General features: G+C 33.7%; 1 protein-coding gene across 1 annotated transcript; it reads left to right on the forward strand.

The window, feature by feature from the left end:
* The first annotated feature begins 1,734 nt into the window (after nucleotides 1-1,734).
* On the forward strand, nucleotides 1,735-7,260 carry LOC141640283 (uncharacterized). Its single transcript, XM_074449133.1, has 9 exons — nucleotides 1,735-1,852; nucleotides 2,109-2,197; nucleotides 2,423-2,545; nucleotides 2,657-3,292; nucleotides 3,392-3,637; nucleotides 3,724-4,015; nucleotides 6,185-6,397; nucleotides 6,506-6,756; nucleotides 6,883-7,260. Exons 1-9 carry the CDS (start codon nucleotides 1,735-1,737, stop codon nucleotides 7,258-7,260), a joined length of 2,346 nt encoding a protein of 781 aa, XP_074305234.1.
* Nucleotides 7,261-13,514: the final 6,254 nt, after the last annotated feature.

The following is a 13,514-nucleotide window of genomic DNA, read 5'->3' on the forward strand; positions in this document are numbered from 1 at the left end:
ATGCATGCAAATATAAAAGCATAAAAATGAAAGTTAAGGAAAAACAATTTCCTTACATAGATTTTATGGTAATATGGGCACAATCAAGATCTCCTACCTTGATTGTTCTTGAGCTTATAACAAAAGTATGATCCTCCTAACAAATCTTCAAAGAGAAGATCTGCTAACAATATGCACCCAAGAACTCAACCCAATTAATCTAACAAGTATTTACTAGTAACTTATTAGAATTATTCCCTTGATAATATGTAAATATTACTAACACTCTTAGTAATTATTTATTTTAGTTTACTAACAACTTAGTAAAGGATGTATAATAATTTTAGAGATATGATAGACAAATTTTGTTCACATGCAAAATGAAGTGAGCAAGCATCCAAAAATTGAACAAAAATTGGTCTATATGGAGGGGGAAAAACCGGTGGAGTGGGTGGACTGTAGGAATGGACTTGTTGCAATTTTTGTCCAATCTTTTATGACAAAAGATAACTTATGGAAGAATATAAAGTAAGGTGAAATGATTATGTTCCTAATCATCCTCAACACTCTATTTTACACAGTCCAATTGCCCATTTACGGGTCCATATCGGTTCTTATATTTGTCGCACAAATACGTGTAATTTTTATTTAAACATCGTTTCATGTTTAAATACTTCCATAATTAATTCGTTCAATTCACTCCGTAAATATACGTGTACCGCTACACATATTATTTACGTACTAATATTAATCATATTAATCAATTAGTACAATTTTAGAGAATTAACAATTAATTAACTAAAACCCGTCTCCCAAAATTTATTATTTAATTATCGCATAATTAAATAATAACTGCCGTGCCTCGTGTTCGCAACTCGAAATCTCTTTAAAAATAATCGACTAACCTTTTAGTCTATAAATCAAGGGACTAAATAAATTGTATCTCATACAATTAATTAATTGTCAATTGGGGTTCGTTCCTTTAGGTGTGACCGAAAAGGGTCAGTTGATCACCGCCGTCTCATGATAATAACGTCAAACTCTAGTCAGCCAACCGTTATCGATTTACGTTAATCAACTGACGAGGATCAAATAATTAAATATCTGATGATATTCCTTTAATGAGATTTATTATGTAAACGCACTATTGTGGAGGACACTAACTCCAACAGTAGTCATAACTTCTCCTTGCAGTGATGCTCATATGACCACATACACCGGCATGTATTAGTCTTAATAAATCACTTGCTCGTGTTCCTTTACCACTAAAGGGAGTACGAATTATATTGCAAAGGAGACAAGATTCGCATAGTCCATATGATTGAATAATCAAATGGTTCAATAAATCTAGTCGACACTAGCCTTTAAATGCGTTTCTCATTTATGTAACCTAATTGAAAAAGTAAAATGTACAAATCATTTGGATTACTAGTTATGAGTCTTTTAGATCGTATTATGTAGATATCATTGCTTGAGTTGGAAGTGCCTAAAACATGTATATCATAAAGATAAGTGACATGGCTCACAGTCATGTCTATTTTCAACAAAATACAACAATTGTCTTTGATGGCAAAATAAAAATCCTTTCATGTCTCACATAGAAATGGAAATAAAGTTTTAGACAAAGTGGGTACATAATAACAATTATGTAGATTAAAACCCAATCAATTTCAAGTGTCTTGGGCTAGAAATGGGAAATATCATATAGTGAATACACCTGCTAAGAGAATTATAAGATTTAGTAGGCAGGAGTTGATGGACCGTGGTCAGAGCTCTGGAAAGTTGGGTAATTCTAACCTTTTAGAGTCTTTGAATAATATGACTCCTAAAGCTGGAATTGGTGTAACTGGTAGTGTGTTACCTCCTCCTGGAGGTAATGCATAATTTTGGTTTTTGGAATATTAGGGGATTAAATAGTCCAACTAAACAAAATACTATTAAGTGGTTTCTTCATCATCATAAGGTTGGATTATTTGGTCTCCTTGAGACAAAGGTTAAACCTTTGTCTCTAAATAGTATCAGAATGAATATCTGTGCAAATTGGAATCTCTATACTAATACTGCTTATCATAAGGGAGGGCGTATTTGGGTGCTTTGGAATCCCTCTATGTATAGTGTTAACTTTTTAGATTATGGAGCTCAGTTTATTCACATGGAGGCTGAGGATTTAAGCACTAATTATAAGTTCTATGTTACCATGATTTATGCTTTTAATGATGTGCATGAGAGGAAATAACTTTGGGCTAAACTTAGTGCTCTTAATAGAAGTTTTAAGGGTCCTTGGGTCATTTGTGGAGACTTTAATACTGTTCTGGTCCCTTCTGAAAGATTGGGTGGTCAATCTACTTTTGAGGAAATGGATGATTTTCAGTAGCGTGTCAATGAGTGTGGGGTGTCTGATTGTTCTGCCATTGGCTCTTACTATACTTGGACAAATAAGCAGGAGCCTGCCTCAAGGGTTTTTAGTAGGCTTGATAGAATGTTGGTGAATGATGATTGGTTGAAAGATAATTCCCTTGCTTATGCTCATTTTTATTCTGAAGGGGTTTTTGACCATATTCCTTGTGTTGTTCAAGCTCAGTTTGATAAGGAGAAAACTAGGAGGGCTTTTAAATACTATAATATGTGGAGTTAGGCATTGGAATTTAAAGACTGTGTCCAACATACTTGGAGTCAGGTTGTTCATGGTACTCTTATGTTCCAAGTTGTTAGAAAGTTAAAGGCTCTCAAATGGTCTCTGAAGCAACTCAATAAGGAGAATTTTGATGATGTGGTTAATAATAAAACTAGGGCTTCTATGAACCTGGAGTTTATTCAACATAAGCTTAGAGATGATCCTCTTAATCCCGAGCTTCTGAATCAAGAAAGGGAGGCTCTAGATAGTTTTAAATTCCTGGAGAAGGCTTGTGCTGCCTACTTACTTCAAAATTCTAAAGCTATTTGGGTGGATATGGGTGATGACAACACTAAGTATTTTCACAATATTATTAAAGGAAGACAGTCCAGGAATAAGGTTATTCGAATTGAGAATCTTAAAGGCCAAAGCTGTGATGATCCTAAGCTCATTCAGGAGGCTTTCCTGGAGTTTTATAAGCAGCTGCTTGGTACTTCTAAACCCGTGTTGAAATTTAGCTCTTCTGTTGTTCAATTGGGAAAGGGGTGCACTAGTGATCACCATACTGTTCTCCTTGCTCCTGTGTCTAAGGAAGAGATCAAGAAGGTTATGTTTTCTATTCCTAGTCACAAGGCTGCTGGCCCTGATGGTTACTCTAGTGCCTTCTTCAAGGATGCCTGGGATGTGGTGGGGGATTCAGTTTGCAATGCCATTTAGGATTTTTTCCATTCTGGAAAACTACTAAAACAGTTGAATCATACCCTCATCACACTTGTACCTAAATGTGCTCTACCTCAGAATGTCACTCAATTCAGACCCATCTCATGTTGCAATGTGCTCTATAAATGTATTTCTAAGTTGCTTTGTAACAGACTTTCTGAGGTCTTGCCTGATGTGATAAGTGTTAATCAAGGAGGGTTTGTCAAGGGGAGGAGCATAGTGGAAAATATCCTGATTTGCCAGGATATAGTGAGGCTGTATAATAGGAAAGTTATATCTCCTAGATTTCTCCTGAAAGTTGACTTAAAGAAAGCATATGACTCTGTTAGCTGGGATTTTTTCGAACAAATGTTGGATGCTTTAAATTTCCCTGCTCATTTTATTTCTCTGCTGATGGAGTGTGTGAGAAGTGCCAGCTATTCCTTAGTGCTCAATGGGGATATTTTTGGTTTTTTTATGGGAAAAAAGGGCTCAGACAAGGGGATCCTTTGTCACCTTTATTGTTCACTATTGCTTTGGAGTATCTAAGTAGAGTGTTGGCTTTTGTGACTGGGCATATACCCTTTAAATATCATCCTATGTGTAGTAAGCTTAAACTATCACACTTGATGTTTGCTGACGACTTGCTTTTATTTAGTAAAGGGGATGTGGGGTCTATTATGGTGTTGTTAAGAGCTTTTGCCAGCTTTTTTAAAGCTTCAGGTTTGCAAATGAGCCCTTTTAAAACAAGTGCTTACTTCAGAGGGGTTCCAGGGTGGGTGAAAGAGGATATTCTGCTAGCACTACTACAGATACAGGCTATAACAACGGTCAAAAACCGTTGTTATATAAAAAAGCGGACGTTGTTAAAGCGTCCGTTGTAAAAGGTTGTAACAACGGTTGGTTTTCTTAAGCAACCCGTTGTTAATAGTTTTAACAACGGTTTTAAGTATAAAAACCCGTTGTGGAAAGTGTGACTCAATTTTGGGGGGAAAGTTATAACAACGGGTTGTAATATACAAAACCGTTGTTATAACTAAAGACAACGGGTTGTTTGTAAATGACCGTTGTTGTTTGTTCTTAAAAAATAAAAAAAAAAATTAAATTAAATATTACTAGATGCATGTATAATTACGGCCCGTTAGAATTCCGATGCATGCAGAATATCCCTTAAATTAATTACCAATGGTTTTGAAAAAACTTATAAAAGTGACTAGCTATAAATATTAAAGCATCCTTTAGTATCTAACATTCATTAATTGAAACAACATGGCAATGAACCCTAATTTTATCAACAACGAAGAATGGCTTACACAAACGATTGAAGATGATGGGAAGGTTCTCGCTGGGCTTCCCGCCGATCAACACCCATTAATCAAAGCATCCCTTGAACATCAACGGAATTATTGGATTAAGAGGCGTGAAGCAGTCCGTCTTGTCAACAAAGCCTCATCATCATCATCATCTTCATACCCTCGTCTTTACTGTTATTTCGCAACTTGGCTGCGGCCGAGAGATATGTTGAGTTGTACTCTTACAACCTTATCTCCACATGCAAGTCGTGTCCTTGCATATATTCAATCTGTTATTGCAAAATATGAAGCCAATGACCCGGAAGTTAGCGGTATACCAGAGTGGCGTGATTGGTGGCAGGTTGAGAAGCGCTTTTTACGCTTAACCGGGGTTGTTCCGGCTTATTATACATCTTTTGATTTCTGATAATTGCTGTAATGTAATTGGTTTAAAATTAAATGAAATGATCATTTTGAAAGTGTTGAGTTATGCTTGTTTGATTTGCTTCCATTTTTTCAACTCCATAGATCAGTCATCATCAAGATCCAGATTATTACTACCATTCTTGTCAATAAGATTTGAAGCAAAGATTGAGAGATATGATGATGTTGATTATGGCACAACTTCCTAACATATATATTAATTAAAAAACAACTCAACCCACACATTGCTTAGTATAAATACATTGCATTATCTCAACTAACATGCATTTCCATTATCTCAATATATTCTCCAAACCCTAACTGCTAAAACAAACTCCAAATAAATTAACCCTCTCCTTAATCTTTCAAAACAAACTCCAAACTCCAACAAAATGAATGATATCATCCTTAAGACTCTTACTATGCTCGTTCCATCTTGAAGGACGCCAAAGAAGATGGAAATGAAATAATTAGCAGATCTTTGAACGGAACCTAATGGTCGATAAAAACACATACATGGAACTGAAATAATTAGAAAAATAAAATAATGACGATGAAACAAACCTGATAATTACAGAACGTACGTAAAGAGACGATGAAATCAACAGTGACGGCGAGAAGATAAAGCGACGATGAGAAAGAGAGAAAGAGACGATGAGAAAGTGTGTGTTTTGTGTTTGTGTTTTTTCTTTCTTTGGGTTTGTGTTTGTGTATGTATTAAGGTTTGTGTTTTGTGGCTGCAGCAGACTTGTGTTTGTGTGGTTTAGAGTATGGAAGGTATTGACAACGGTTATTAAACAACAACCGTTGTGAAATATGTTTTAACAACGGTTGTAAAAAACACCCGTTGTTAAATAAGTTTTAACAACGGGTTTCAAAAATAACCGTTGTGATTACTTTTCACTAACTTTGCGCCAATTTTGCGCCAAATTATTAACAACGGTTGGTCATGTGTGACCCGTTGTTAAAACGAATAACAACGGTTTTTATAACCATACCCGTTGTAATTGATTTTAGTAAAATTCGCGCCATACATTCTACAACGTCTATTGTGATTTTCGTGAATAATCGTTGTTAAAGGGGCGTTGTAGTTGCCTGGATTTGTAGTAGTGTATAGTGTCTGGGTTTCAGGAAGGGGAGCTTCCTTTTAAGTATCTGGGAGTCTCTATCACTGCAGGTAGATTGACAAAAGCTCAAGGTCAGATTCTGGTTGAGAAGGTGAATGATAGAATTACAAGGTTTGGCTTTAGACACTTGTCCTATGCTGGAAGACTGGTTTTAGTGAATTCTGTTCTTACAACCTTGTATAATTACTGGATGAGCATCTTTATAATTCCAAAGGGAGTCCTGAGGAGGATTAACTCTCTCTGCAGGAATTTTCTGTTGGATGGTAAGGTGGAGTTCATGAGAGTCGCACTAGTTAGCTAAGACAGTGTATGCTCTCCCAAAGAAGAAGGGGGCTTAGGAATTAAAAATAGTTCAGTGTGGAATGTGGCAGCTGTTGGGAAGTTAGTCTGGTGGGTTTATTGTAGTCCTGATAAACTTTGGGTGCAGTGGGTCAATCAGATTTACTTAAAAAACAAGAGCTGGCATGATTATCACCCCAGGGGGGATGTTAGCTGGAGCTGGAAGAATGTTTGTCGAGCTAAAGACAAGCTAAGTTCTGGTTTCTCTCATGGTACATGGTCAATGGACAGTAGGGGATACTCTGTTGGTAGTGGATATGATTTTTTAAGAACAAGGGCTCAGGTTGTGCATTGTCATCAGTTCATTTGGCACTCTTGGACTGTGCCTAAGCATAGGTTCCTGGGATGGTTATTGGCTTGGAAGGCAATGCAGGTTAAGGAGAAATTGTTTGCTCTTGGCATTTGTTAGGATGATTTATGTTTGCTCTGTGGCAATGCCTCTGAGACTCATGAGCACCTGTTTGAGGATTATGTTTACCGTAAGCGCATCCTTCTGGGGATGGCAGACCTGTGTAAGATATCTTTACCTGGTGGAGATATCCTGCAAGGGATATGGCAGCAGAGGTGGTCTCAAGTTCAGAAGAGTGTTCTCATATGTTCCTTTATGGCTTGTTTCTACTTTATTTGGAAGCAAAGGAATAGAGTCAGATGTGAGCAGATCCTGGTGCACCCTGATACAGTTTGTAAACATATCCATCAGGTTGTAAAACTGAGGATTAAAGTATTTAGCAACCGAATTCTGGGTAAGGATAGGATTTGGCTGCAAAGTACTGATTTATGTAAGTAGGGACTTGGTCTCTGAAATTGATTGTATGCTAAATGGTAGGTTGTAATAGCCTTGTTTGATCTTAATGGAAACTTACATTTCATCCAAAAAAAAAAGTATTATAAACATAGAAATTGAAATTTTTTACTTCTATGTAGATTGTCTCTTGAAAATAACAAAAAGAAACTGCAGTGTTGTATAACATTGTGAAGGATAGAACGAATTCTATATTTATAGGGTGAATTATTTGTGAAGCGTGCATGGAACATTGAACGTGTACAAAGAAAAATGAGGCGTTGAATGCTCTAAAGTCTATTGAATTTGCATTAGCTTTTGTTTACTTATCTTAGAAAGTCAAATTTTAGAGTAAATTATTTGGTTGTTTCGGGAAGGACATATAAAATTGGGTACATACACATAGTATGTATCTTTGACTAATGACTGGATTTGGGTCTTATTGTCATGTGAACATAGAATAATACATTCACATGGGTTAAAATTTGACTTTCTAAACCAAAATTTGACAGATTCATAAATAGCATTTCGGTAAATAAAGGAGAGATAATATAATTAAATGTCATACGTTAAATCTACAATTTCTAAACCCAACTTTATATATAGATATAAGATGGCTCTTCCAAATATATTTTTCTTGATAAATTTAATGGTCTCTAAGTATCTTTATCAAAATGTTTTTCTTAAAGTAAATGTAACGCATTGTAAGATACTCACTTTAATCATCTATACATATCAAAATATTTTAATAAATATAATGGAAAGTATACTCAATTTAAAGCATTTTACACAATAAAGGTAATGATTTATATTTTAAATTTATATAATTTTTTTTTAATATAAATTTAAAATCAAATCTCCGTAAGTATTATATGTAATTTTATAATACATTTATTAAACTCTAATTAACACTTTTCTGAGATTTATGTAGCATTTATTATGTTTATATTTAATGTTCAGCTGTAATTAATACTTAAATTTAAGGCTGGGTTGACACGTGGCGCATCCACAACGTTTCAACCCACTTATATATATATATATATATATATATATATATATATATATATATATATATAGATATATATATATATATATATATATATATATATATATGTGTGTGTGTGTGTGTGTGTGTGTGTGTGTGTATATATATATATATATATGTGTGTGTGTGTGTGTGTGTGTGTGTGTGTGTGTGATCATGTGAGTATGACTCATATATTTGAGGATTGAGGATTAATACCATCCATTAGATCTAAGTCATCTAACGTCCTATATTCAACACGGCTCATTAAGGGTAAAGATGTCATTTCACCTTTCAGCTATATAAACTCTTTTCTCGTGCAAAAAAATCATTCTCATCTATTTTCTCTCTCTCTCTCTCTCTCTCTCTCTCTCTCTCTCTCTCTCTCTCTCTCTCTATATATATATATATATATATATATATATATATATATATATATATATATATATATATATATATATATATATATATATATATACCGTCTTTCTTCATTCTCTCACTTGTTCTTCCATTAAAACCTTGTTCTTCTCTTCGTGATTTTTAGTTTTTTGATCAATTATCAGCTCGATCTCATCTTCAATCATAATTTACGTTGTCAGGTATGTTATTGTTGTTAATTTTCAGCTTATGTTCTCTTTAATTTGTTATTTTTCGCTTTAATTCAAATGGTTTTTTTGTTTTACCCTACATATATTTGGGATTTGTACAGATCTTACCGCGTTTCTTCAAATTTTCTGTTTCAATTTCAATTTTATGTTGCTTTATTCTTATTTTCACCTTTATTTCGCTAAATTTGCTACGTTTGCTTCTTTATTTCTAGGTTTTCAGCTCAATCTCAGATCATATCTCTTTTTCTCATCACTTATTAGTCTATTTTAATCATTATCCGATGTCAAGTACGTTATTCTTCTTAATTTCAGTTTTATGTTCTCTTTATTTAGTAATTTCAACTTTCAATCACATTTATTTTCTTTTTCCTACATCTATTACCAATTAGTAGTCACCTTATAATTTTCGTACCTAATTTAAATTTTATGCGTATTTTAATTCTTATTTTCAGCTTTATTTGATGTTTTTCGATTTTGTTTGCCTTAACATTAAGTTGTCATATTCATATTCTTGCACAAGATGATAGTTGTCGTATGATTTCTCAGGTTTAGCAAAAGTTTATATTGTTTAGCAAATTGTGTTATATTATTTTGCAGAATATCTGATATTGTTTAGCAGAATGTGTGATATTGTTTTACACAATACGTGATATAGTTTTACTGCATGCTTTAAAAATGACGTGACAAGTTCCAGTCTAAATGACAAGTTTTACATGATTCGTGTCAAAGTAGGGGATAGTTGTAGAATTTATTCGTAATATAATTTGAAAGCTCAATAAACTCAATTAATTAAAATGTTGCTTGATAAAGCTGTATCTCCGTACAAAGTCAAGAGATTAACTACTCCTTTTAATCGTGGTTATCTGAATGAATCAAATTCGAACTTTACTTTGTGGAATATTACTCAAATATTATGCTAAGTTCAAGATATTTCCTCCACAAATGTGAAAATGGAAATGCGTTATTAATGTTGTTGGTATGTAGTTTCTTTTAATGTCACTTATGATGTCGTGGTTATTTACTATGCATTTGATGTACAGAGGACCTAATTGCGGAGAAGATGCTGAAAATCATGGACATTAGATCGAAATAAGGCCACTAAAATACAAGACCGTTGCAACTCTTAAGAATAGAGGTAAAGGTAGAAGAAGTAATTAGAACGACAACTAGATTTGTTGGACAAAAAATTGTAATTGGAAGTACATGGATGTAATGCTGGTAGAACTTATTTCATTCGTTACTCAATTATTTATGGTGTAGTTGATATTGTATCTGGAGATTACAAAGGTAGTTATGGCTAAACAATTTCTTTTGGCTCTGATATAATTCTTTGTAAAGTGTGATATTGTTCCAAATATCATGTGATATTTTATTTTAATGGTTGAGATATTGTTACTCTTATAAAAAAAGTGGATAGGGATTTAAAAATCCATTTTATTTCAATATTATTTTGTATATATTGTGATATTGTTTTATATACAATATGATATTGTTCCTAAAACTGGAGACTCCTTTTACAATACTTTTAACCGTGACATTGTTTTGTATACAGAGTGATATTGTTTATAAAAACATGTGATATTCTATAACAATATCACACAAGAGGTATTGTCTACAATTAAGCGTGATGTGATGATATTGTTTTGTATATAGCGTGATATTGTTTCTAATGACTTGTGGTATTTTATTTACCTGGTTGTGATATTATTTCACAGTAGCACAAAATTGGAGACTCCTTTTAAAATACTTTTAACCGTGATATTATTTTGTATACAGAGTGATATTGTTTATAAGTACATACATGTGATATTGTATAACAATATCACACAAGGGGTATTGTCTACAATTAAGCGTGATGTGATGATATTGTTTACAATACTGTGTGATATTGTAAAATGCAAAAGGCAAATCTTGGTAACAATATATTATTGATTCCGAGGTTTTATGTTATTGTTAACCAAAAATGGAGAAAGAATACAAAATTGTTGCCATTTGGAATTACATCAAAGCATAAAAGAATTTGTCTATGTGAGTAAAATGAGTAAAAAAAGACGATTTTGCTAAGTTGATGATGTAATATAGACTTTCTCAGCATGCACACAAGCTCTTAATCAACATCCGCAAATGAAGAAATCTGCAAAAATAAAATAGAAAACAAAGATCAAAAACATAATGTCAGTAGTAAGTTTAACACATTAATAACAAAACTGTGATATTTTTTCTAAGGACTTGTGGTATTTTATTTTAATGATTCTGATATTGTTTCATAGTATCACAAAATTAAATTCTCATTTAAAGCACTTGTGAAATAATCTGAATGGCTTATGACCATAATATCTCTACTGACTTTAAAACAACTTGAGTTCAAACTGACCCATACCCAAATTGACTCAATGACTGCACAATTTAAATGATCTGAATAACTCGCTTGCTAGGTCGTCTAAATTATTGGTAATAAGTGAGGATGTAATACTAACCTCTCTATATCTGCTTTTGGTGCTTTTTATACTTGACCCTCCTGAATAAGTAGTCTGGCCAGTACGACTCTAGTAGCTTCCAACACCTCCAGTGATAGGCATGTCATCCGGACTGCGACCAGGTGAATTTCTTGGCGTTGAAGAAGCCGACATCTGCCTGATTTCCTCCACAGTCAAAGCTCCCAAAATAGGCTTATCCTCAAACTTGTAAGGTGTAATTGGTTTCTTCCTGTCTCACTGAGAATTCTCAACTGAAACTGAACTATTTCTACTGTTACTTATCTGAGATCCTCCCTGTTCTGACCCCACCAGCCACGTCGAAAGACTCGTATCGACTGCTATCTCCTTCTTACCCTACAATGTCTCTTTTTTAACAGGAAAGCTGAAATCTTAGACTGAATTACAGTTTTCTTCGCTTCATCTTTCGACATTACCCTTGACCTAGCTTTAATATCCTTCCACTGTGTAACGTTCTCAACAAGGTTCAACACAGAATCACCATACTTTCCTCTATCAAACGACATTCTGAAACCGTCGTAATCATCAACATCTTCATACTCACCATCATTAGAAGATAATGAGGGTGAAGATAATGATTAGCCTATTTTCTAGACAGAATATAGGGTAAGGAGTTCGTCTCATATGACCTTCCTGAATTGTTTTACATCAATTGTAGTCTTAAATCCATCTTAAACTCTACCATAAACAGTTAAACTAAAAAATCTTACAAAATAGAACTAAAAATCGTAATAGAATGGCGATGAATTCAGATTTTGCAAAATCAATCCTAATTTAAAAATAGGATATTAATTAAATGAAATAAGGAAATTAATAACCGAATTAATCATGAATATTGAAGAACAAACGCAATATCATAAATTTAAATTGGCAAAATGGAGAGATGAGATCCAATTATACCTGTTTCAAATTTTCAATATTGACCTAAAAGATGAATTGCGTCAAACTCAATTTCTTCATCTTTTAATTGATGTTCTTGATGTTGAAATTAAATGGTTTTTAAAAATTTTGAAGTTTGAATCTCTTGAAATTTTGCAGCAATGAGAGAAAAAAGTAAGGAGGTGAGTGTTTAGATATGTTTTTTTAATCCCGCGTATGTTTGTATTGTTGATTAGTTAAAGCTAGATGATGGCTCACTTTAATCCTCAATCCTCAAATATTTAGGAGTTCTCACCGGATCCCGACTCTCTGGTCGGTCCGCTTTGAGCTTAGATTTCGGTTACTTGTCGTTAGGAGCACCTAGACCAAAACAATATTTATAACTTCACAAACAACTCTACTACTAATAAAGAGGCAAGTAAAGGTCGGATGCCAAGGGACGGGTATTGATGTAGGATTTTCGATTGCAAGTAGTGGTGTCTAGGGGTGTCACAATTTGGGTTGAGATAAGAAGATCACTAAACTAAATAACAATAAAAGTAAACAAGCAAGATGACTAAAATGAGATGTAAACAATTGATTAAAAGCACTAGGGTGTCATGGGTTCATAGGGGATTCATGAGAATTGATCATACAAACATATTCTCAAATTATAAGCAAGCAATTATTATTGTGATATGATCGAGTTGGTTTATATCTTACAATCCTAGGAAGGTTTGGGTCCCGGAGCCGAATCGATTAGATTGTGCAACACCTAAAAGTTGACTTAATCCTTCCTACTCAACTATATGCATGGTCTAATGAGACTCGAGTTGGATTATGTCTTACAAGTCTCATTGAAAAGGTAAGTGATGGGTAAAAAATGCAAGGATTCACAGGCTCGCATTTCATCAAACATAACATGTGCATAAGTTGATATCACAACAAGCAAGCAAATAAATTATGTGAACATATTAGATTAAGCATGAATCAACCCCCATGTTGGTTTCCCCTAATTCCCCATTAACCCTAGTTAAGGAAACTACTCGCTCATTATCAAGTTTAACATGTTAACAAGGTTGTCAATCATATTAACAAAGCAAAACATGATGAATGAGTAAAGATGATTAACAATAATTAAAAAGGGATTAAGAGAATTATACGTAATGATGATTCCAAAATAATAAGCAAAGAATAATAGAAGTACTTGATGAATGATTGGAAGGTTGTCAATCCTCCAAATAAACCCAAATAATCTTCAATTACCCAAAATAA

The sequence above is a fragment of the Silene latifolia genome, unplaced genomic scaffold, assembly GCF_048544455.1.
Source record: "Silene latifolia isolate original U9 population unplaced genomic scaffold, ASM4854445v1 scaffold_75, whole genome shotgun sequence".
NCBI classification, from domain to species: Eukaryota; Viridiplantae; Streptophyta; class Magnoliopsida; order Caryophyllales; family Caryophyllaceae; genus Silene; species Silene latifolia.

Bases quoted from the DNA above. Each gene is read 5' to 3' on its own strand.
- LOC141640283 (XM_074449133.1), top strand. From the start codon at position 1,735: ATGGACCGTGGTCAGAGCTCTGGAAAGTTGGGTAATTCTAACCTTTTA. The intron at 3,293-3,391 runs GTTTGCAATGCC...GCTCTACCTCAG, and splicing joins GGGATGTGGTGGGGGATTCA to AATGTCACTCAATTCAGACC. The intron at 4,016-6,184 runs GTTTGCAAATGA...CTATCACTGCAG, and splicing joins CAGCTTTTTTAAAGCTTCAG to GTAGATTGACAAAAGCTCAA.